Source organism: Onychomys torridus, chromosome 2 (genome assembly GCF_903995425.1).
Source record: "Onychomys torridus chromosome 2, mOncTor1.1, whole genome shotgun sequence".
NCBI classification, from domain to species: Eukaryota; Metazoa; Chordata; class Mammalia; order Rodentia; family Cricetidae; genus Onychomys; species Onychomys torridus.
Window position 1 is genome coordinate 105,543,792 of NC_050444.1, and position 26,234 is coordinate 105,570,025.

The 26,234-nt window shown below is 39.8% G+C and overlaps 2 protein-coding genes across 2 annotated transcripts in view; both read left to right on the plus strand.

Annotated features, from left to right (window-relative positions):
- The window catches only part of Focad (focadhesin), a 286,698-nt gene that overhangs the window by 108,025 nt on the left and 152,439 nt on the right, over positions 1-26,234 (plus strand). The window contains exons 14-17 of the mRNA XM_036178561.1: positions 19,416-19,520; positions 19,987-20,088; positions 20,574-20,704; positions 22,799-22,925. Of these exons, the coding sequence (XP_036034454.1) occupies positions 19,416-19,520; positions 19,987-20,088; positions 20,574-20,704; positions 22,799-22,925 (465 nt within the window). The remainder of the gene's footprint in view (positions 1-19,415; positions 19,521-19,986; positions 20,089-20,573; positions 20,705-22,798; positions 22,926-26,234) is intronic.
- LOC118577514 (60S ribosomal protein L34-like) lies at positions 18,769-19,190 on the plus strand. The gene has a single exon (XM_036177725.1). It carries the CDS (start codon positions 18,803-18,805, stop codon positions 19,151-19,153), a length of 351 nt encoding a protein of 116 aa, XP_036033618.1. The 5' UTR covers positions 18,769-18,802; the 3' UTR covers positions 19,154-19,190.

Below are 26,234 nucleotides of genomic sequence, written 5' to 3' on the forward strand. Positions count from 1 at the left end.
ACTACTGAAGACATTTTTCAAAGCCAATAGTTACTGGAAACATAAATTAAGGTAGAAGAACAAAAAACCATTTCAAAATAGTCTCTGAAACATGCAAAATAGCAGGCAGCCAAGGAAATTACTCCCTTTCTTGCTTAAAAGGGACAGATTCTAGAAGTCCTGAGATTCTATTGTGCAAATTGAGTTTTAATTAATTAAAATTAAATCCTGTGCCCCTTAGTCACACTAGCCAAATTAAAATGCTCAATAATTAGATGTGGCCACCTTCTAGGACAACACCAACTATAGAATACTTACACTAGAACAGGAAATTACACTAAGCAATGCTGTCCAAACAGGCTGAAGGGAGCAGGAAGACATCCCATGTTTGCTATAACAAACGTAACAGTTGAAATCCTTTACCAGGTGAATTTTGTCAATTCAGCACGAGCTAGGCTCATCTGAGAAGAGAAACCTCAAGTGAGAAAATGTCTCACCAGATGGCCTGTAGGGAAGTCTATGGGGCATCTTCTTATTAACTATCGAGGCGAAGGGCTCTGCCCACTGCGGATAGTGTCATCCTGAGCAGGTGGTCCTGGGAGGTATAAAAAAGCCAGCTGAGCAAGCCATGGGCAGCAAGCCAGTAAGCAATGTCCCTCCTTGACCGCTGCTTCACTTCCTACCTCCAGGTTATCTTCCGTAAGGTTTCAGCAAGTGACAGGACTGCCCTAGGCACTCAGTGACCGGGGAAGACAGAATGGAAGAGAAGGAAACACTGGACAAAGCGTTTCCTCACATGATGACAGCTGGTGCTGGGAAGTGTGCTCCTGCCTCCCTGTCCTCATCTTGGATTTTCAAGGTGCATCACTTCCTCCTTCTGCTGAGCCTTGTGCAGGCTCCTTCTTATAACCAGGGAGTTCAACCCAAAAATCTTTATAGTCATGAAAAGCGGTGTTTAAAGAGACCAGATTAGGCCTGGAGAGATGGCTCAGAGGTTAAGAGCACTGGCTGCTCCTCCAGAAGTCCTGAGTTCAATTCCCAGCAACCACATGGTGGCTCACAACCATCTGTAATGAGATCTGGCGCCCTCTTCTGGCCTGCAGCCATACATGCTGTATACATAATAAATAAATAAACCTTGAGAGAGAGAGAGAGAGAGAACAGATTGCTTGTTTTTACCCTAACTCTATGCCCACTTTTACTTCATTATACTCTAGGCACTAGTTGACTAGTTACTCGCCCACAACAGCCTGAAAATGACATACATTACAGGCAGCAACTGCATTCCTATTATTGTTTTTGCTCAGGACCAGAATATAACAAGTATTTACCAACATAAACAGAAATGAACTCAAGATGAAGTTTTAAAAGGGAAAAAAAAGTCTTAGAAAATGTAGATATGCCCTGAAAAAAGACAAAAGAACTTAGAGGCGTTCCAGTATGTCCTCGGTTACTTTCTGAACACCCTTTAGCAATTATTATCCTGCCAGGCATGGTGCTGCACAGCTGCAATCCACCACTGTTTAGTACAGGGCAGGAAGATCCTATGATGGTCAGTCTTGCTTGTCAACGTGATTCAACGAAGAGCCACGGCACCCGTGGGCACGTCTGTGTGAGCAGCTCCAGGAGGGATGAACTGAGAAGACCCCCACCGGCATGGTGACACTTCCCATGGGCAGCCAACACTGGAAGCAGTGCCGATTGCCTGCCTGCAGTGCTTCTCGCTGGTGAGAGCATCATATACTCCTGCCATCCTTTCTTGTTATCAGAACCCCGCTTCTCTGACCTGCAGCTAGCTGTCAAGTAATCTCCTAGGCCTTCAGGGTCAGAATGAGACAACTGAAGCACTCAGCTTTGTGGATGAAGCAGTTACAGGGGTCTCTGCCTCTCCGGTGGGCAAGCAACATGATGGCTTGGGGCACTGCTGTGTGAGCTAATCTCATTTATCCCTTTTGTATAGTAAGTATTCTATCCATTCTTTCCCTCAGAAAACTCTGACCACTAGAGTTTAAGGACACCCTGATACATAAGAGGACCATGTCTCAAAAGAAAAACATTTCTTTTGGATTCTTGAGCACTAAGTTTCTATTATACCAGAGACTAGGGACCTATTTTTAGACAAGTGAAGTCAATATTAGAAGAGTATTTCTAAACACACCTTTCATATTTATAATGAAGATGCTAGCACTGGAAATTTTCAGTAGCTCTATACTGTTCATACAGTGGTCTTCATGATAGGCTGACTTGCTGCCTGGCACATCCCTCCAAATAGAAACATTCCCTCCAGGAGAGAAGAGGAGGCTCATGAGACTCTGAAAGTAAACACTTGTCACATGTCTGGGAAAGAGTCACAGGGTGAATCTAAGCTACCCAGTGATCACACTGGTGTGTCAGCTGCCTGCTGGCTGTGTAGAGATCTCTGGAGTTGCAGCTTTTATGAGGCATCACCAGTGTTGGGATGGACTGTTCAGTGATACCGCTGCTTTGGAGTCATCCCTACTTTTGCCAGTAACTCCTCACGTCCACTCCTGTCAGCAATCCCAGGAAAAGCTCACTGTTTCACCAGCTGGATTTTGGAGCAGTCACTCTGGCTTGTCATGGATTCCCTTGCTGGGGTGAGTAAACGTGTATGCTGTGCTTCTCTAGGAAGTCTGTCACACAACACTAGTGAATACTAGAAACACAGCCAACTGAACTGAGATGTGCTGGAAGAGTAAAATACAAAACACAGCTAGAAGGGTTTATGCAGAAGAATACACAAAATAGTTCAGCAATTCTTTTTATTATATTTTGAATGTTTCAGATATACTAGGTTATATAAAACATAATATTAAATGTGCTTTTATCTTTTCCCAACCTTTTAAGGTATGCAGTCACAAAAACTGGGTGTGAGATATGTGAGTGTGTGTGTGCACATGTGCATATGAAGGGTTCAGAATTCAATATTGGATATATTCCTTGATTGCTTTCACTTAATTTTTTTAAAGATAGGGTCTCTCAGTAAACCTGAAGCTCATCAATTTTGCTAGGCTGGCTGGCCAGTGAGCCCCAGGTATTCTCCTTGCCTTTACATCCATAGCACAGTGATTGATTACAGGTCCTCACTGCCACACTTGCATCTTTCTAAGTGGTGGCGGTGTGAGCTCAGATTATCAGAACTTCTTGGCAAGCACTTCTACTCTCTCCACAGCTCCAACTACCTGAAAACCTGAATCAACTAACTTAGCTTTCATTTTATTTCCATTTTGAAGAACACTATTCTCAATCTCCTTGTTTAATCCAAAAGTAGTTTAAAATAGGCACACAAAGCCGAACATAGCTCAGTAGGTAAAGATAATTGCTGTCAAACATGATGACCGAATTCAATCTTCCATAAGATGGAAGGAAAGAACCAACTCCCACAAGCTGTCTGACTTTAACATACATATGTACACACACACACACACACACACACACACACACACACACACACACACAAATATGTAATTAAATAAATAAAGGTGATTTTTTTTAAAATAGACACACAAACATAGATAACAATAAATATCTCCCTTTTAAAGAACTTGGAGAATAAAGGATGATGACAGCTCCAGATAGAAAAGAAATATTTCTGTCTAGCTACAGCCAGGCACTGCACCTGTAACAGAACAAATAACTGTGCAGTGTAAAAAGAACAATAAAAATGTAACTTTTGTTGACTATGGATTACAAACAGAATTCTGTACTCTAGATTATGTCATTTAATTTGCATGTTAAATTTAATGAGGCAAGTTCTTTTATAATTCCCATTTTGGAGAAGAATATGCTGTTATTACACTGTAATAGAATCTCTAGTAAATTTTGGATAAGAAGAAACTAAGTCAGGCAGACGATGGTGGTGCACACCTTTAATCCCAGCGCTCAGGAGGCAGAGGCAGGAGAATCTCTGTGAGTTCAAGGGCAGCCTGGTCTATAGAATGAATTCTAGGACAGCCAGGTCTAACACAGAGAAACCCTGTCTCAAAAAACCAAAAATTAAAAAAAAAAGAAATTCAATTCGCTCAACCAAAACATAAGGCCCGTTACAAATAAATCCCACTTTTTCATATGTTACAAAAATACTACCAAAGGTGACAAGCCCTTCAGTAAATAAAATTCTTGTTGGACAGGAAATCAGTTGGAATTCGATGTAAGAAAAACAAAAAACAAAAACCAGCACTTAGCACTTGCACGGCCCTTTCCTCACAGCACTTCTGAGAAGTCATCAGAGGCTGCACACACTTCCAAGAACTTGTTGAGTTTGAGATTATAGTGATGAGTTCTCTAGCTATAAAGGACTTGAGAGCACAGGGAAGCAGGGGCTGTCTCTTCTCCAAGTGCTAAAGCCTAGGAAGCCCTGTGTGGAGCTGCCTCGTAAGTGTTGCTCACTCAACATAAAATCGAAAGGGAAGCCTGAGCAGTGGCTCATGCCTTTAATCCCAGCAGCCTGGCCTTCAACTTAGATTTGCCTGCCTCTGCCTCCCTAGTGCTGGGACTAAAGGCACATGCCACCATGCCCAGATCATTCTTAAACTTAATCACTTCAAAAGAAAACTTTATCTAATTATTATTATTATTTCTAATTTAAATTATTTGTGTGTATGTATGTGGGGGTGTATGCCACATCACACTTACGGAGGTCAGAGGACAACTTTGTGGAGTTGGTTCTCTCTTTTATGTGGACTCTGGGGATCAGACTCCTTAATACACTGAACAATATTGCTGCCATCCTCACTACTTTTTAGAAAAATCATTTATTTTTATTTTATGTGTATGGGTGTTTTGCTTTCATGTATATATTCACAACATGAGTGGAGTAACTTTGGAGGCCAGAAGAGGGCATAGGATTCCCTGGGACAGGAGTTAAGGATTGATGTGAGCTGCCATGTGAGTGCCAAGAACTGAATCCAGGTCCTCTGGAAGAGCTGCATGTGCTCATAACCACTCAGACATCTCTCCAGCCCCCAGCTACTACTTCAAAATAGTTTAATTCACTTGTGTGTGTGTGTGTGTGTGTGTGTGTGTGTGTGTGTGTGTGTGATGCCGTGATGCACATGTTTGTGTGGGTGCATGTGTACCACAGTTTGCACTTGGAGGTCAGAGGACAACCACAGGGTGTTGGTCTTTGCTTTCTGCCTTGTTTGAATGGGATCTGCTTGCTGTTTATTGCTGTGTGTGACAGGCCAGCTAGCCCATGAGCTTCTGGGGTGCCCTGTCTACCCCTCCTATTTCACTGAAGGACAACAGACTGTGCTCCTGTGCTCAGCTGTGCATGGGTACTGTGGATTGAAATTCAGCTCCTCAACATCTTACTAAACTTCACCCTGCTCCCACACCCTTTTTAAATTTAATTTAATTTTTTCTTCTTAAAGCAAAATATAGAATGATCTTGGGTTAGAGGGGTCCTCAGGACTTATAACTAGTGTTAGTGATTTGGTGGAAGAACTCATAAGACTCAGTGTGTGTCTGTGATTGGTTAGGATGACAGGATAAAAACCATCAGTGAGCAAAGCAATCCATAGGGCAATCCACAGAGATTAGGCAAACATCTCTAGTAGTCCTCCCATGAAGTAACACAGGGTGGGTGCCATAGTTCCTCCAGCATGGGGTCAGGATGAAGAATGTACAATGTCTTGTGGTGGGGAGTGTGTTAAAGCCTTGGTCAGCTGAGGAGTTGTGTACATTGTGATTGTGCAGGTTCTATTAAAGGACAATGGGAATATCCCCCAAATTTGTTTGCCAATCACCCAGGGATAGCTTTGCAAGTAAGCTTTTCTGTGGAAGGTAGCTTGCTGTGTTAACTATTTTCTGTACAAGTGTATACATTTTTTTTTTTTTTTTTTTTGAGCTGAGGATTGAATCCAGAGCCTCGCGCTTGCTAGGCAAGCGCTCTACCACTGAACTAAATCCCCAGCAATAAATACTGACTTGGTTAATTTGGCCTGTTTTAACTTTTAAGATAGGAGCTCTGAAATAAGTAATTGCAGTCTCTATTCTTTTCCTCTTTTTATGTTTTGTTATTGTTTTTTGAGACAGACTCTTACTCTATAACCCAAGTTGACTTGGAACTCACAGCATAGGCCAGGCCAGCCTCAAACTCATGGCAATTCTGCTCAGCTTTCTGAGTGCCTGGCCTTTTGATATTTGAATATACACATTAAATATCTTCCAAATATGTTATTATAATTCCTTCTCTTTCTCTTTTCTTCTCCTTCCCTTTATATTCAGTATTGTATCTCCTAAATTTTGTTTTCTGATCTCTTCTAAAATATTCAGTCTTATATAGAGAATACTACATTAGAAACTTGTTTTTATGCATGTGTGTGTGCATGTACACACACGTGTGGAGTACACACACTCCACAAGAGTGTGGAGGCCAGAGTAACCCTGCCCACCTCCTTTGAGATGGTTCCTCAATTTACTTGAACTTTCAGATTAAGTTAGACTGTCTGAACTGAGTGTCAAGATCTGTCTATATCTCCCAGTGCTTGGATTACAAGTTCGTGACACTCTCTCTGGCACTTCTACATGGCTTCAGGGGCTCATGCTTGCAAAGCAGGCACTTTTCTTGAGCCCTAGAATAGAATTAAGGAAAAAAGAAAAACCATTTGATCATGGAAGATTTCAAGCGTATTTGAAAGAGGTGAAAATAGTATAGGAACCTAGTGTTCAGTTCTCACCTTTTAGCAGTCTGAATTACATAAACTCTCTATTCCCCAGTCTCTAATTTGAGATGTTACTTTTGAAGCATATCTGGACATGAATTAAGCTTTGTATTTTTGTGAGTGTCTCATGTGTGTGTATTGAGTGTGCAAGTGTGTGCACAGGTTTGCATGTATAGAGGCCAGAGGGCAGCCTCAGACATCAACCTTTTTTTTTGGAGATAGAGTCTCTTATAGGCCTGAAACTCACCACTAAGGAGGTGGGCCAGCTAGACAGCTAGCCACAGAGATTTCCCTGACTACCGTTGTAGCAATGAGATTGCAGGTACTCACTGCCACACCTGATTTTTTTTTTTTTATATGGGCTTTGGGAATCTAACTCAGATCCTATTGCTTGGTTAACAAGTGTTATCTACTGGTCTATCTGTCTGGCTAACGGAAGCAGCATTTTAGAGTTGAGTTTGAAAATTTTCTCTTTAGACACACACTATTACTCCCCAGAATTGTGTCTGTTTCACTATATCCTTATAGTGTATAATTTAAAGATACATCAAAAACTTTAATATATAAGACATTAACCTTATAATTTGTAGTTATAAACAACAGTAAGATTGGATGTTCTTATACTTTCTACTTCCTAACTATGTTTTGGTTTTTCGAGACAGGGTTTCTCCCTGTAGTTTTGGTGCCTGTCCTGGATCTCGCTCTGTAGACCAGGCTGGCCTCGAACTCACGGAGATCCATCTTCTGAGTGCTGGGATTAAAGGCATGCCCCACTACCGCCTGGCTATTTCCTAACTTTTTTGAGCATATGTTTAACTTGGGGGAGGTACAAATGGTCGTGAAATTCAGAGGTCAAACTCAGCTTTCTTTCTCAGTCACTTCCAGTTTATTTTTTGAAATGGAGTTGCTCACTGAACCTAGAACCCACTCATTTGGCTAGAATGGCTTTCCCTACAAGCATAGGTCTCTCTACCAGACCCTGCTTCACCATCACTGATAGTACAGATGTGTGCTGCTGTGCCGGCATGTTTATGTGGTTGGTGGGACTTGAACTCAGGTCTTCATCCTCATTTTTACATGACAAGCGCATTTCCAACTGCGCTATCTCCCTGGATCCTTGTTACCATTTTATGTTTCAGTTTATATGTTTTGCCCTTTTGGACTGGGGTAGGGGTCTGTATATTAAGACCTTTTATCTTTTTGTTTTCTTAGAATATTGAGTCATATTCTAATGTGTTGATAGTGTGTGTGTGTGTGTGTGTGTGTGTGTGTGTGTGTGTGTGTGTATGCACACGGGTGCATGTGGCACAGTGTACTTTTAGACAATTTGCATAGTAGGTTCTTTCTTTTCACTGTTATATGAATTCCTGGGATTGAACTTAGGTTGCCAGGCGTATTTGCTTCTCCCTGGCCTACTGATGTCATTTGTTCCTTTTGCTGGGTGCTGTTCTTAATCCATATCAATACTAACTGTGATAATTTTGATATGGAGTGGCCCTCCAAAGTGTTCAAAGCTTGCTTGCCCACCTGTGACTCTCCTAGAAATGCTGAACCCTGGAGGAGGAGTGCTTAGTAGGTTGGAGTTACTTTATTGGAATTGTGCCCCTGAAGGGATGAGAAAATACCTGCCAGCCCATCCCCTTCCCTCTTGGTTTCCTGGTGACTTGGAGGTGAACAGACCTGACACCTTGATGACATACATACTCCTGCTGTCATGTGCCATGCTTCTTAGGCCCAAAGTGACAGGGCCAGGTGACCATGAGCCAAAACAAACCTCTCCTCCTTATGTTGATTGACAGAGGTATTTTTGCCACACAGCATAAACTAACATACTCTAATAAGGCTTTCATTGTTGATGCTCAGTCAGTTCGTACCTGTCTCTGGAGCATGCATGGACTCTCCTTACATTTTTCTAAATTCTTCAAAATGATTCATTAAGTCTAATTCCTAAAACCAGGAGGAGTTTGTTCTTGCTGGTTTACCCCTCCCTGCTACACCATTCATTGATTAATTTATCACCCACTTCCATCATGTGCCTGTCATAGATACCGATGTCATCTTCCTAATGCTTATTTCATCTCCATTCTGATAATTTTCCCTGAGGCAGGAGATTATGCAAGATAAGAGCACAGCAGATCTGTTTCCTGTCATTCTTTAACAGCAGGTTACACTGATCACTTCAGGCAGTACACTCAGTTTTCTCTGTTGTTCATTGCTTCAGAGATTTATATCAGCACCCCTCACCCCCCGTAATGTTCTGGTCTTCATCCTTTGTATTAATCTCGGTTAGTATAACATTCTAATCAGGTCATCTATTTATCATCATTCATTTAGACCTTACTTAGTGAATTAAGGCCTTATAAAATTAATGGTATGAGATATAATACTGAAAATTTGAAATTTTCATCACTGAAGCAGGAAAGAAACTTTGGAGTCAGGTTTGACAACTAGCCAACTGGGCTGGCCCTTTTCTCTCCCTGTTGTTAAAGTATGGATTAACACCATAGTTACTATATTAGTCTCTGATTTAACTCTTAGGATTTCTTTGAGCAATCTGTTTTTACTAAACTCAAAATATTAAGTTCTCTGGTTTTAGTACATAGTTAGTTTATGTACTTAGTTATATCCCATTGTACAATTTTCCCACACTTGGTTCAATTTCTGACATAAAATACTTTCCCAGTGATAGACATGTAGCAGAAATGGATTTTATGTAATAGAGAGGAAAGATACCCATGTTGTACATTTTACTATAGGTTACTGGCCTTTAATTTCAGTTCTGCCAATCAGATCTCCAATGATTAAGAACTCACATGGTGGAAATATAAAATCTGTCTTTGTTCATGGAAGAAAATTAATACGTCCAGGAATTTAGTTATCAAAATGTTAGCAATTGGCAGAGTTATATTCCTTTTTCTTTTCTGGTAGTTACATTTTCACAGTGTGGTCAACCATTTTTTTCATTATTTAAATGTCTTACCACATTTGTGTGTGTGTGTATGTGTATGTGTGTGTGTGTGTGTGTGTGTGTGTGTGTGTGTGTGTGTGTGTAGGCCATTTGATTCTGAGATAGTCAGGAAATCAGAAGGTAATGAAACTCCTCACGAAGTCACATTTCTGTTGAGGACATAGCCTGCATCCCTCCAACTCCTCCACTGACACACTGTCTGAATTTGTCTTATTGGAGTGTGCAATGATTCTTGGAGCTCCTGGACTGTTGACCTTATTTTTTAATATATTGGGAAATTTACACCTTCAAGTCTGAGAGTACTTGTTTTTGACATCATGGTACTCTTCATCTGATAGGGCAAAATTTTCCAGTTCTAAGTAATTTGATTATCATACTTTTAAGTACTTTGCAAAAGATTGGCTTTTCATACCTATTTATAGAGTAAAACTGTTGTAGCATTATTCCAAGATCCATTTTGCTGACAGTAATTCAGCTGTTGGAGAAGAGTTTAGTGATAATTTATGTATTTTAAAAGTATCATTTGTGGGGCTGGAGAAATGGCTCAGAGGTTAAGAGCACTGACTGCTCTTCCAGAGGTCCTGAGTTCAATTCCCAGCACCCACACGGTGGCTCACAACCATCTGTAATAAAATCTGGTGCCCTCTTCTGTATACGTAATAAATAAATAAATCTCTAAAAAAAAAGTATCATTTGTGTGTAAGATAGGAGGGATGAAAAGGAGAAAAGAAGATATTCCAGAACGTGGTATGGCTAAGGTGTAACCACAGAGGTTTTGGAATTGGCTTGCTTTGATTCATTCCTACCTCTATACAAGCTTCAGTTTGTGGCAGGAATCTTAAAAGTACTGGTTAATGAAATCAAACCTGAGGCCAGTTATTGGGGTGATTGCTGGAAGATCAGAGAAGCAGAACAAGCCATGGCTATCTCACCTTGCTAGTTCCTCAGGTGATCCTTTTTTTCTCAGGCTGGAAGCTTCTGAGTCCTCATCCCAATGGCTCTCAGCTGAACTGTGCTGCTCCAAAGCCTGAATACTTCTCCAGTTATGCTTAACTACATGCTTTACTCTTTAGTTCCTGGTCCTCACACCTTATTTACCTTTTTCTTTCTGCCCCCACTCCCTGGGATTAAAGGCCTGGGTCGCCATGCTTAGCTGTTTCTAAAGTGGCCTTGAACTCAGAGATCCACCTGGCTCTGCCTCCCAAGTGCTGGGATTAAAGGTGTGTACCACCACCGCCCAACTTCTGTTATGGCTTACTCTTCCCATTTTCTAGCCACCAATTTTGGCTTCGTTCTAGTGGCTGTCTGTTCTCTGACCCCAGATATGTTTATTTCAGGGAACACACAATATTACAGGGAACACAATACCCACCACATCAGTTTGTCACCTGGATACGCTATACTCTATTTCCAAGTGTGTAGGAGATTGGTAGTGTTACATAACTTGTTTGTTAGAGGAGGCGCTGGAGATCGGGTGCTCAAGCTGGATTAGAACAAGGCCAGAGAGATGTAGCCCCATAGAAAGATGATTGTCTGCTCTGTTTGTTAGTCTAGGTTATTTTCTTCTCTTTACCTTGAATGACTCCCAAAGGCTAAACATCAAGACCAGTGGTTCTCAACTTGTGGGTCATGACCCCTTTGAGGGGTGAATAACCTTTTCACAGGGGTCACATATCAGTTATCCTGCATATCAGATATTCATATTATGATTCATAACAGTAATGAAAATTCCAGTTATGGAGTAGCAATGAAATAATTTTATGGTTGAAGGTCACCACAACATGAGGAACTGTATTAAAGGGTCACAGCATTAGGAAGGTTGGGAACCATTGCTTTAGACTGTTTACTTAATGATCATGTTTTGATGTAACTATAATTGAGTCTCAGAGGAGTACAATTATATCACATTTACCTCACTTTTGATGTTGGCGCATACCTTATAAATGGAGACAATAATTAACTTTTCAGTACCTGTCAGTGGACTGCTTTCAAATGAATTACTTAAGCAATAAACAGGCACTGTAATTAGAATTATCAAGTAATTGAGGAAAGGAATGAACTAATATTAAAAAGTCTAATTGCATATAATATCTTTTTTTTGGTAGACTGAATTCTGTGATTTTTTTGGTGTGTATGTGTGTGTGTGTGTGTGTGTGTGTGTGTGTGTGTGTGTGTGTTTGTGTGTGTGTCACCCAGCTTAGTTTACGGCTTCTGGGTTCAAGGGATTTTACTGCCTCAGTTTCCCTAGTATCTTGGAATACCCACATTTGCTACTACTTCATCCAACTATGATGAGATTTTAAAAAATGTTTGTTATGTGTGTGAATGTTTTGTCAGCATTTATGTTTGTGTGCCATGTGCATGGCCTGGTGCCCAAGGAAGTCATCAGGACACTTGAAACTGGAGGTACAAATGGTTGTGAGCTGCCATGTGGGTGTGGGGACTGAACCCAGGTTCTTTGCAAGAACAAATACTTTTAACCACTGAGCCAACTCTCCAAGAATGAATAATTAAAAGGCCCTTTAAGTATTAAAATTCTTGGATTCACTTATGTCTATGCTTATAGATACCATTCAAGCGTATTCCCTTTTTTATGATATAAAATTTATGCGGTATCTTTTAATTAATTTACAATCTTGTACATATTATTACTTGCTACCCTTTGATAAGTGGCAAGCAAACCTGCATATAGAGAATTGAGGCCCGTGGTTCACAGTGTTAAGTCTTAGGGATAACTGGGCCAACATTTGTTAAATCCAAAGATGCAGGAGCCTGCGTAAGAAGCTGTGTGTTTACTGTTAACTGTGGATGGGGCAGAGTGCAGAATGCTCTTTCTACAAGGTGGCCTTCTAGAAATGATTGCGTGAACTCTGATAAGTGAATGCACCTGAAACCCAGGATGGGCAGGGAGTGCTCTAGCATGCCCACTTTGTCTCTGTGGGTAAGGCGGATGGATGCCTGGAAGGAATACTCTTCGCTCTTTTCACATGACCAGAGATGATAAGGCATAACACCAGGTGTAGTTCCTCTCTGTATCTGCATTTGCTTAAGCTGACTGGAACCATCACCTCATGTTTCTGTTGCTTTAATCATAAAAATGAGAAGTGCTTTGTGAGTACCACTACCCAGGTCTAGTGCCTGGAGTCCTCTGGCTCCCCATGCAGGTCTTTGGAATATTCTTTGATTCTTAGAGATTTAGCCTCACTGGTCATGGGGTGAGTCAGCACAAGAACTCAAATCAAATATGCACTATCAATGCACTTCTGTAGTGTTTTTGCCTGTAGTGTTTGTGGCATGAATCTGGAAAGTTGAAGAGAAACAGATATTGTGTTGTATGCTTGCTTTTCCCTTCTGTTGGATGATTACCTTATTCATTGTTCCTTTCCACTGATACTTTTTCTATTTATGTGAGTTTAGTTCTATGTTTTCAATAGTGATAACTGAGCTCTCTCAAGAAAGAGGGATAGTTGAGAGTACTATATCGTCTCATATTTGATGACTGATAAATTGTAACAAAGTGCTTTTTATTGTAATCTGTAAATAAATAGTGCCACTTGTGATTGTCACTAGTGAACTATCTCTAAGATTGTGCATGTGTGTGGCTTTAGGAAGTATGTCTATGTTTCCTGGAATTTCGAGCTGAATTTTTATATTCTGTTTTTAACATACTTGATTCCAGGGAAATGTATGCTTGTGTTTTACTTGCTTGATTTTTAATGGCAGAAAACTTATATGATAGCTCTATATTCCTGTAACAGACAGTCTCTCAAATCTCTGTTTCTTGTCACTCTGCCAAAATAGAAGGAGGAGGGTACACCAGGACATGAACTCTCGCCATGCTGTGGCCACTAGTAAACACGATCTCTCTGGGCTTCAGTTTTACCATATGGAAAATAAAATGGATAAACTAAATAAACTTGAAAAGCCTTTCTGACTCTTTACAGGGCCTGGTGTAGTAGCCCTGCCAGTTCTGGAACTTGCTATATATACCAGGCTGGCCTGGAATTCAGAGAGATCCATCTGCTTCTGCCTTTATGTTCTGGATTTAAAGGCGTGGCCACAATGCCTAGCCTTTCTTATTTTAATGAACAATTCCATGATTATTTTTTCTTGGTGATAAAAATCAATAGCATGAAATCTATTACAACTGACTTCCAAGTACCTTGTGTAATATTGCTAACTATATGAATGTTGCTGTGCAGTAGATCTCAATTATGTTCTCATTGCCGATGATCAATGCTCTATCTCTACAGAGAAGTATCGCCTTAAATCTCCTTTCTTTAGCAGCTAGCAAACTATTATTACTTTTTCCTCGAAGAGTCTGGCCTCTTTCAGTACCTTATAGGAGTGAGTTATCTGGCGTTTGTCCTCTGGGCCGGCTTGCTTCTCTTATTTTAATTCTTCAAGGTTTAGCGAAGTTGTTCCATAGGGTAGGGTTTCCTTCTCTCTGAAGGCTGGATATCATGGGCAGCACTTTGTTCCTTCACTTATCCATTAGTGGCCTAGGCTGACATCTAGGTTGTCTCTGTTGTTAATGATGATCATAGATAATGCTGCAGTGAATGGCAGTTTTTAAAAAAATCTTCTTGAAGTCCTCATTCAGTTGTTAGGGGCAAATGTTAAGAAGTGGGATTACTGGATCATGTGGTGGTTTTATTTGTAATTTTTTTCACTTTTTACTCTGTTGATCTAAAAACATCTATCTTTTCATTGTTTGGTATGTTTGGCCCTGCCAGTATCTCTTGATTACCGTTCTTGTAGAACGTCCCTTTGCTTTCAGCCATGTGCCTTTAGCTCTCCAACAAGTGTTCTGCAGACTGTATGCAGTTGGACCTGGCTGTCTTATCCATTCCGTTGCTTTGTCTTTTGGGTGGAGCTGAATCCATTTCCATTGAGTGAAGTGAGTAGTGTGGAAGAACCTGCAGTTGTTAACTGCTGCTTGTCTGTCCGGGAGCTTTTAGTCCCACTTCTCATACTATCTTTTTTTGTTTATTTTATTCTTGGATATCACTTATTCATTTTCTTTTGTGTTTTATTTTTTTATGTGCATTGGTGTTTTTCCTGCATGTATATCTGTGTGAAGGTGTCAGAACCCCTGGAACTGGAGTTACTGAAAGTTGTGAGCTGCCATGTGGGTGCTGGGAATTGAATCTGGGTCTTCTGGAAGAGCAGCCAGTGCTTTTAACCACAAAGCCATCTCTCCAGCCCTCTTTTGTGTATTTTTTTGGTTATTTCCTTTCCAGTTAACACAGGCTCATATAAAACACCATTTGGGTACAACAGTATTTTGAGCTGATAACTTCTGTACGTAAATGCCAATCACATACATAAAGTCTGTCCTTTTGTTTCTTTCATGTTACCTTTACTGTGTCCCTTTATATATTGCATAGCTGTAGTTACTTATTATGTGTTTGTCTTTTAAGTCATATAACAGAGTGAAAAGTGGTATATGGGCCAGCAAGGTGGCCCAGCAGCTGAAGATGCTTGCCACCAAGCCTGATGTCACAAGTTTGATCCTGGGAACCCACTGGTAGGATGAAAGCACGTAGTCCTTTAGCTTGTCCTTTGACCTTCACACATGAACTGTGGCATGCCTCTCCCATCCCCAACTAAATAAATGAAAAGAATTTGTGTTTGATATGGTAACTGTCTCATGCTACAGTATCCCAGGATTTGATTGTCTGTGTATTTGCTTTTCTAGCAAGCTTTATGCTTCCCCATGCTTCTGTGTTGTTGTCTAGTGTGCTTTTCATTTGGAAGGGTCTCTTCAACATTTCCTTTGAAGCCAGTTTAGTGGTGAGCTCATTCAAGCTTCGCTGTATCTGAGAATGCCTCTCCTTTTCCTGATATTTGTAGTGTTTTGGTAGTTTTGCTAGATACAGAATTCTTGGTTCATGCCCCTTCCCCCTTAATTTTTCATTTTGAATATGCATTTGCTCCCTTCTGGCTTGTGAAATTTCTGCTGAGAAATCTGCTTGTAAGTCTTAGGGTTTTTGTACCAATCCCATGTTTTAAATCAATTTGTTCATCAAAGACTTGAACTCTGAATCTGAAAAGAGAAAACATTGTGCTTTATGAAACCAGATAGCAAGATGGGCAAGAGCAGCACATTTAGCAGGTGACTCTGAGTCTAAGGTAGAATCTAAGCATCCTGTTGTTTTCTGCCTGATACGAGTGGAAGCTTGGAGAGCAGGAGGCTCAGGAGCTGATAATGACATTTGGGTAAAGAAATACACGTGTCAGTGTTTCAGTATGAAAATAGCAGCCCATGCTTCCAGGCAAAAATATTTTTCATAGATGTGCTTAATTTGTGTTTTTGTTCTGAAATATCTTTGCTTTATTCTTTCCACCTATGTGGTTACTTAATTTGGGATATTATGTCATAAGAATGATATTGAGTCATAGATTATTTGTGTAAACATTTCTGACATTTTTTTTTTTTTTCTGATACAGGCAGAGAAAAGGGTAAATGCTTCTTGAGGGCCGAGGCTCTTAAAGGAACTGTACTTTTAGGGCATAAATACAGTATTTTATTTCTCTCTTGACAATATAATTAAAACATTTGTTTAAAAGCCACATGATTAAATACACTATTTTATAAAATGCCACTAAGTGCACTGATTGCCATTCCCATAACTAAGGGTCTGTCCGAGTGCCCTGGTAGAAACCATCACACAGGGGAGAATTGATTGAGACCAGTGGAAAGCAATCTAAGATAACCTTTTGTTTTTAATTAAAGTGGGAAATAAGAAGCCAGTTCAAAAAATTGTTGTCCTTTATTTGTTCAAAATGAGAGCAATGGAGTTTCCATCGCAGCAAAGCTCTAGTGCCTGTGGAAATACTCATGAATTCTGGCTGTGTACTGTGAGACTGTTGCCAGCAAAGCCCACATGCTGCTGTGAGATACTATGACAAGGATCATCAGCAAATTAATTTTTTAGCTGTCACACATTTTGGTGGAAGGGTTAAAAGGACATTTTTCCTTCTTGAAATTAAAGTCAGTGCCTTCCATGAAGCTTGAAAGAAATGGGCTTTCTAAGATAGAAGATGTGAGTAAATGCTACACAGAAACCTTTGGAATGTGGAGTGTGGAAGGTTAGTTTTTGGACTGCATTTTGCTCTATCAAGCTAAGGCCTGAATCATAGGAAAGAGTCGTACATTATTTTAAGTGGAGTTTTTGCTTGTTCTTTTGAGACAGGGTTTTTTTAGTCCAGGCTGGCCTCAACTCACTCAAGTTGGTCTGAAATCTGTAGTCTCCTGCCTTAGTATCCATAGTGTTGGGATTGGGGCACATGCCACATGCCACTGTGCCAAGTTCTTTTTTTTTTCTTTTTTCTTCCTTTTGCAAAGTGGTTTTTAATTTTTTTTTACAACTAAAATTTAATTGTATCTTTTCCTTCTTCCTTTTCCTCCCTTCTAACTTCCCATACCATCTGCTCTCAAATTCATGACTATTTTTGTTATTATTACACACACACACACACACACACACACACACACACACAAATACACACAAATACACACAAATATATCACTACTACCTGCTCAGTTGTTTAGTGTTTGTATCTATATGATTTCAAGACTGACCATTGGTATCAGATAAACAATTAATAGGCTCATTTCCAGGGAAAACTAATTTTCAATCTCATTAGCCATTAGTTGCTTATAGTTCTTTGTCTAGGGATATGCCTATGCAAGATTTCCAGATTAATATGTAGATTAATATTGTCCTTCAGGTGTGTTTAGGCAACCTTATTGTGGCGGGATCCTAGGTGAAGTTTCTCCGTCATTTCTAGAGGACACAATCTCATAGCAGATTTCCTGGTCCTCTAACTTTTAGAATCATTCTGTCCCCTTTCCCTGGCCCGCCCCATGTTCCTGAGATGTAGGTATACGAGAGTTGTGTTTTAGATGTATCCAGCGGGGCTGGGCACACCGCAATCACTTGTTCTCTGCATTTGACTAGTTGTGGTTTGTTTGTTTGTTTTATCTATTTATCTGTCTTGTCTGCCTGCCTATCTATCTAACTATCTATCTGTCTGTCTGTCTGTTTAGTTTTTGTCATAGTCTCTGTCTACTCCAAAGAGAAGTTTCTTGAATGAGGGATGAGAGCTACATATACCTTTGGGTATAATGATTAGTATTTCGAATGCAGTCAGGAATATTGTTAGTCTAGTTAGGAGGTGACAGAAGGTTGTCCTCTAAGATCCATGATCTCACTAGATCTGGGTAGTTTGTAGGTTTCTAGGACCATGCATGATTTCATTCTTGGTAAGCAGACCTAAAGTCCAATTAGACAACTTTTGGTTACCACCAAGATGTGAGTGCCACTGTTGCACCTTTAGGGATGTCTCACCATGTTGGTTTTTGTTGCGATTCATAGATGTAACAGCTGCATAGGAGTATTGATGCTCCACCACCCCTGTCAGCTAGCTTGCATAGCATCTTTTAGTATGATGAAAGCTAGCCCACAGGAAAGAGGCATTTAGGTCAGTTGTAACCCAGATCCTTTGAGTCCTGTGTCTGAAGTACATGGTGTCTTCAGCAGTAGGAACTTAATTTCAGTCTCTAGGAGGCAACCAAGTATGTCCAGTTCTTGAATTGAATTTTTAAAATGTCTTATTAAGCTATACTGTGCATAAAATACAGTTCATTCACCAAAAGTGTATAATTCAATTTCTTTTACTGTGTTTATAGAATTGTATAGGTATTTAAGATTGTTTCTGCTATTCATCAGCCCTAGCTTTTAGGATTAGTGCTCCCCAACAAATAATTAAGCTGGGATTTTAATAGGAATTTCACTGAATGGAGATCAGTGTGGGAAATATTGTCATCTTAACATTTATTCTTGTGACCAGTGAATAAATTGATTTTCTAATTTTATTGTGTTATGCATAGAGATTGAAACAGGGGCTTATAGAGACATTTTAAACTACTAGCCTCCTTTGTACTGCCCTGATTTTAATTATTTCATACAAAAATAACTTAATTGGATATATCACTATGTGGAGCTATTTATTGTTTGTATAGCTTAAGTGTTGACTGTCTGTTTGAACTATAAAGTTATTTGGGTTAGCCTATATATTAACTTTCTTATTATTTGGTGTCATAGTTGTTTAAGAAATACACGTTTCCTTCCTCTTCCGGGTACGGTGCTTAGAGGCACTCAGAATGGTCCAGCGTTTGACATATTGTAGGCTTTCCTACAACACAGCCTCTAACAAAACTAGGCTGTCTCGAACCCCTGGCAACAGGATTGTTTACCTTTATACCAAGAAGGTTGGAAAAGCACCTAAATCCACATGTGGTGTGTGCCCAGGCAGGCTTCGAGGGGTTCGTGCTGGGAGACCGAAAGTCCTTATGAGATTGTCTAAGACAAAGAAGCATGTCAGCAGGGCCTATGGTGGGTCCATGTGTGCCAAGTGTGTCTGTGACAGGATCAAGCGGGCTTTCCTTATTGAGGAGCAGAAAATTGTTGTGAAGGTGTTGAAGGCACAAGCACAGAGTCAGAAAGTGAAATAAATATGCAGCTTTTTTAAATAATAAAGGTCAAGGCTTGGGAAAAAAAAGATGTACAAATTTCAACCCATGTTTGGAAGCTCATTATAATAGAGTTAGAATATTATTGCTAGTATGAAATTGCCATTAATAGTAGCAAATAGCTTACATTCTAAACCTACTAATTTATCTAGTCATATTTTTACTTTGAATAAATAAGAGATGGGCATTGCTTTGTGGAGTTTACAACAAGGCTCAATTTATATGTCATTTAAATTTGTCTTAGGTACCAAATCTGATTCCAGTTTTGATGTTCAAATTGGGAAGACCATTAGACCCTATACTATACAATGACATATTGTATACTTTACCTACACTTGGTGTTCACAAGGTTAGTATATCAGTTGACTGATTCTTGTGTGTGTGTGTGTGTGTGTGTGTGTGTGTGTGTGTGTGTGTATGTGTGCGTGTGTGTGCGTGTGGTAGAAACCTAAATAACATTTATTTCTATTTCATATTAGGAAATATTAAGTCCTAATTTTTGCCATGATCATTAATTACCCTTTTATTTTTGTTTAGAGTAGCTAATGTCTACAGATAAAATTAGTATATTATGGAAAATTTTATTTAAATCTCTTAATATCTGTTTCCACATTGACTGTTCTCTGAGATTAGGACCCTGCTCCCTAAATTCCTGACTAGTCTGTCCCAAAGCTATCTATCTCCCTTCCTCTTAGAAGATGGGTACTAAGTAAGCTTACGCTTAAGTTCTTATTTATAACAAAGAGTTTGAAATGCCTTTTGCAACCTTGAAGTCGTCTTCCTTCATGAAAAGAGTTGCCTTAATATTTTTCTAGGTATGCATAGGGCAGATTCTGCGGGTAATTCAACTGCTTGGAACCACTCCACGACTAAGAGCTGTCACATTGCGCCTGCTGACATCTCTTTGGGAAAAGCAGGTAACCCTAGATATACACTTGTTGCATGTGTTCCTTTTTCTAAAGAAAGTAGTTGTGTGACAATGTGACTTACTATTACTATAGTAGTGAATATTACCAATGACCACATTGACAAACTTTGGTTTATTGTGGTATATTTGAGCTGTAAAATTGTTAATTGTGTTTGAGTCAGAAATTGAGAACATAAAATATTGCTCTGTGTCTGACATTATCTCTCTCTTTGTATGATAAAGTAATAGAAATACTGTTGTGATTAGAGCCTTTGTAGAAAGGGTGTGATCTGGCCACTTGTTTTCTGGGATGAGCAGTCATGGGTCTGGAAGGAAAGCCTCTACAATCACAACAGCATTCTTCTCTGCTGATTAGCAGAGTTACATTATAATTTCCAATGCAAATTCAAGATTTGGAGGTGCTGCATCAAAGGAGATAATCATTATTCAGCTCAAATGAGGAAATTACCTTTTTTTGTGAAATTGTTTTCTTAGGATCGTGTGTACCCTGAACTGCAGCGTTTCATGGCCATGTCTGATGTGCCCTCTCTCTCTGTGAGCAAGGAGCTCCAGTGGGAGAAGCTGATCGCAAAGGCTGCGTCCATCAGAGATATATGTAAACAGAGGTAAGGTGGACCTTAATTCTTCAGGACATATGTCATGAGAGGTTACTTTTCACTTTTTTTTTGTAATGTAGAAAGATATGTTATTTTACTAATCAAGTATGTTTTTCCTTTTATTTTGGGGCTTGCATTTTACTATATAGGGTATTTGTATTCCCCTCTGGGTAATAGCTTAATATTATAGAAACATATATCATGTCATGTTTTCTGTTTTTCTGTATGTAAATCCCTGACAACTAAGCAGGAGACTGTAGGCATAAGCAGTTCTTTGTTGTTTTATTTTTGAGATGGGGTCTCACTGGGTTCCCCTGGGCTGACCTTGAACTCAGGATCCTCTTGTTTCAGCCTCTTGACTCCTGAGATTACAGATGTGTGCCACCGTTCCCCACTTAGGCCAGATTCTTGTCAGCATTTATGATAGGAAAGGCCTTATTGTGTGACTTGTATGGAATTACTCTAACAAGGGAGAAAATGATGCTGAGCTCCTTCTATCCTCAAAGCTTTTAGGGAAACGTGAAGACAGAGGACTGACTCCTGCTCTTGATTAGGGTTAAATCAAAGGGCTAAGAACGAAACAACAGGAGCAAAGCTCCCCTTGCTTAAGCTCTTTCTTTTTTCCTCCCTTGAATGGGGTGAGGTAAAACTGTAGAGGAACTAGATTGGGTGCACTTGACATCATTTCTAGTTCAGCAGCTTCACATGTGCTAGACTGCAGCATAGTAGAATTCCTGTGAATATACTCTCACTTCTGTCCAGGACCCCAGTATAAATGATGCATCCTGAAGGTGTGTAGTAGGTTGACACCATTGTTGATTACGTGGATGATTCCTATTTCCAGTGAAATCTTGAGTCGGAGTGTGTAAGAATCTAAGCTTGAACAGTTCTGTCTCTTTTGTGATTTTATCTGCAACATAAAAACAATAGCAATCTAAAGCAACCAAAAAGCTACACTTATGTAATTCAAGACCTATGTGTCTGGATTTTATTAAAATGTTGGCATACAGCAGATTTCAGAGACAAGTAGTTCTTAGCTGACATTCTTATTTTACACAGAAGGTTGAGGTGCAGGAAAGGTTGGATATCAGACCAGATCTGTCTTGACAACTTACTCATGTTCTTTCCTTTTGCACTCTCAAAAGAATATGGAAAATCATTTCCTTTTGTGGGACAATGAGACAGAAGATTCTTGTCCAGCATTTTCATTTTATTGATTTGTTAGTTAGAGAAAAGTATTATGTCCTTGAGGCTTTCAGAGAATAGACTTGAATGATTGTTAGGTTAAAGGTATTCTGGGTGGCATAATATATATGAAGAGGTAGGAGAGGAAGGGCAGAGGACATAGGTGGATGCAGTGCCTGGTATGGGGTAGGTGCATAGTCAGTTATCATTTGTATTAGTATCTTTATCATCATGGTGATGGTAAACATGATCGCCTTTTTTAGTATCACTACCATGCATCACATGTTACTGTGCAAGCGTGAGGACCTGAACATTATTTCCCAGTGCCATATAAAAGCTGAGCATGGTGGTGCATGTGTCTAACCCAGTGGTAGAGGAGTGGAGACAGTTAGATCCCTGGGATTTTTCTGATTACCCAGCTGAAAAATTGAGCTCCAGGTCCAGTGATAGACCTCGTTTGAAAAAATAAGGCAGAGAGTGACTGAGGGAAGATACCAAAGTTACCTTTGGCCTCCATGTGTGCCTTCATAGGCAAGTAAACCTGCAGGGGAAACAGTCCCCACCTACACAGTGTGTCCCTGCATGTGTGCACGTGGACTCTCTCTCTCTCTCTCTCTCTCTCTCTCTCTCTCTCTCTCTCTCTCTCTCTGTGTGTGTGTGTGTGTGTGTGTGTGTGTGTGTGTGTGTGAACTTACAGAAGTGTCTTCTTGTTTTTACTACTGTGTAAAGATGAACACATTAAATTACAGCAGAAATAATCATAATATCAAGAATTTGAAGAACATATGTTGTTAGTATTTGAGGGTGAATCTTAGGTAGGTTAAAAAAAGCTTTAATATTTTTATTATAATCAAAAGATCTGGGAATAATAATAGTTCTTTGGCTCTAATTTTGATTTGAAACTGTCATTTCTTGTAGGCCCTATCAGCATGGTGCAGACATGTTGGCAGCCATTTCTCAGGTGTTGAATGAATGCACCAAGCCTGATCAAGCTACCCCAGCTGCCTTGGTGTTACAAGGTCTTCATGCACTCTGCCAGGCTGAGGTAGGCATTTCTGAATGGTTTTGTATAACTGTTAAGCTATTTTATGAGGGTGGAAGTGAAAATTTCAGTATTCTGAGATTTTTCTTGTGGGGGATTGGAGTGGGTAGAACATGATTGCTTTGCACAACCCCCTGCCCCAAGGGATTTTGATTCATCAGTTCGACACTCTACAGAGACCCTGTTTTTGGCTTTTCTTTGGTCTTACTTACTTTGTTAAGTAGAGAAGCTGTTTATGGAGCTGTTGTATGTGTTTACTTCTTAATTTTTTTATTAAAGACCCTTAGAATCAGTTAAGGCAAAGAAGTAGCCATGTGTCAGTGGCACTTGTGTTGTCTGAATAAATAATGATTGGTTTGAAGGCTGGAAAAGGAATCTTCCCTTCCTAATGATTAGATTTGGCAGATGGGTGCATAGCAGAACAAACTTGCAAATTATTGCTTGAAAACCAGACTGTTCCTGGAGTGACAGTATATCAAAGAGAATTTTTACCATTTTGAAAAACTACAATAGTCATGTCAAAAATCACCCATTGCTTTGAGCAGTGTTTTCACATAGTACGTGTGCATACTACAGTTTTTAAGGGAATAAGAAGGCTCTTAAGGTTGTAGCTAATTGTAGTTGGAGAGCTTCTCCCCAGGTTCCACCAAGCCCCTGCGGTCCCACAAACCATGTATAAAATAATCATACAGACATTTATATTAGTTAAACTGCTTGGCCATTAGCTCAGGCCTACCATTGTCTAGCTATACTATTATATTTAGCCCATTTCTGTTAGTCTATACTTTGCCACGTGGCTTGTGGCTTACCGGTGTCTTTACATGTTGCTTCTCATGGCAGCGGCTGGCAGTGTCTCCTCCCAGCCTTCCTGTTCCCAGCCTTCTCCTCTTCCTTGTCCCGCCTACCCTATCCTTCCTGCCTGGCTACTGGCCAATCAGCACTTTATTTATACAGAGTGATATCCATAGCAGCTAATCATGGTTGGTAATGATGATGATGATGAAAAATGTTACAATAAGATAAACAACAACAAAATTGAGTATTGTTATGTTCATGTCTTTGTGTTAAACACTTTCTATGACTATTCAACTATTTCAGTATAGGTTTGAGCAAGAAAATAGATGGCAGAGAGAAATTCAACATTTACTCAGAATCTCAGTTTGAGAATAGTCTGTGCTGTATGAATGCTTCCTTTTCCAGACAGTAATTATAGTCCCTGTTCAGCAAAGATGCTTTCTTAGGATAATTCTTTTAGATTTGCCACCCTGTAGTTGGAAAGTTTTTAGACCCTCACAAAATTGATACAGCAGGTAACTGCTCACAGAATTATGAACTTCTGTTTTCTGTTGCTTCAGTCAGTCATCTGTCATTGGAAGGCACTTTAAAAAAAACAACAGTTATGTCACTTTCCCAATATAAATAGCTAGATCTTATTTTTAAACAAATTTTTAACAACAGCATTGTGAAAACAATGCATTATTTACTTCCATCACCCCCAAAGACCATTTTTGCCTTTTTGAAATAAATCCCTTAGATTTTTATCCCAATTAACTTTCCTTTAACAAAATAGTAATTTAGTCTTCGTATTTTATGATTACAACCTCTGCCCCATCCTCTGCTGTTAGTGGAAGGCTCAAGCTTACAATGCTTAACTTTTAGGAAATGCTCTGAGTTTGGCAAGGAATTTTCTCAACCCATTTATCTAAGATATCATTACTAACTATGGTTATCACTGAAGGTAGGAAAAACATTGTCTGGTGTGGTAGAAAACATCTTTCTTTTTAGGCAGTCGTGAAAATGTACTTGGTAAGTACCAAGAGCTACCTGAGTATGTCCTTTGGTTAATTCACTCAGTCATATTTACAGTTCAATGAAAATAAAAGAATGTGTACAGGAAGACCCTAGCCTATTGGTTGAATTATTAAGGCAACTCTATGTAGTTAAAAGGGAGGTGTATTTTGTGGGGTAACTTACAAATAAAGGGATAGGTTACAGGGTCTGGGAAAGGTGTATTGCAGTGCAGCGGTGTTCTCTGGAGAACTCAGCTAGGTCTATCTCCAGCGTTCAGGATCCAGGAACCAAGAGCGCAGGCACATCCAGATCTCAGGTCTTAAGGGCTCCTGTCGGCGTGACAGTTACCAGAAGTACTACTCAATGGGAGTGGTACTTCCAGGTCAAAGCTGGAACAGCTACCCACTACACTAGCCTAATATTTATCCACATTGGTGCTTTCTAGATGTTTGGCTTGCCCCTGATTAGTTGGCACCTTGTAGATGTAACCGGCTTGTTAAATAAGAAACACAGAACCAATTGCAGAGTTAAAAACCACGAGGTCAGAGCAAGAGCGGGAAACCTTACCCCTCACTGCTCCTGCTGTCCTCTCCGCAAGAGAGCTACCTCTATGTGTCCTGTCTTTTTTATAGATTTTCTGTTATGTTTTCTCATTGGTTGTAAACCCAGCCACATGACCTCCTCGTCACTGCCTGTTTGTACCGACCTCCAGGTCTTCTATGGTTGGTATTGAGATTAAAGGCGTGTGTCTGCCATGCTGTCTGTGTCCTTGAACACACAGAGATCTACCTAGCTCTGCCTCCCAAGTGCTGGGATTAAAGGCATGCACCACTACCGCCCAGCTTCTGCTCTGGCTTGCTCTGACCTCAAGGCAACTTTATTAACATACAAATAAAATCACATTTCAATACAAATAAAATATCATTATAGCACCTAGTTAGGTAGAGTTTGTCAAGCAGGTTCTTTATAGTTCTTTTCTATTTCCTTGACCCCACATAATGTATAATAATGATCTGCTGATTTCTTTTGCCAGCATGTATCTTCTTCCTCATCACTAAAGCTGTATTTCCTTCATTGTATACTTAGAGGAGACCATTTGGGATTGCTGAATACTTAACCCTAAATCTATTCTCTGACTCAAACCATTTCTTATAAAAATAAATTTGAGTCCAGTATGATACTGTCTTTGCTTGCTTTTCCAGGGTTCTTTCTTGAGTACTGGTTCTCAACCTTCCTTTCTCTTAAGGTTCTCAATCTTCCCAATGCTACAGCATTCTAATACAGTTCCTCGTGGTGTGGTGACCCCCAACCCTAAAATTATTTCATTGCTACTTCATAACTGTAATTTATTACTGTTATGGAACATAGTATAAATATCTGATATGCGACACCCCCCCCCCCACACACACAAAGGGGTTACGACCCACGGATTGAGAACCACTGTCCTAGAGGACCAGAGTCATCGTGTTTAGGTATTTTATTTCATAAAGCTCATCTCTTACTTCTTTGCTAGGATAAAGG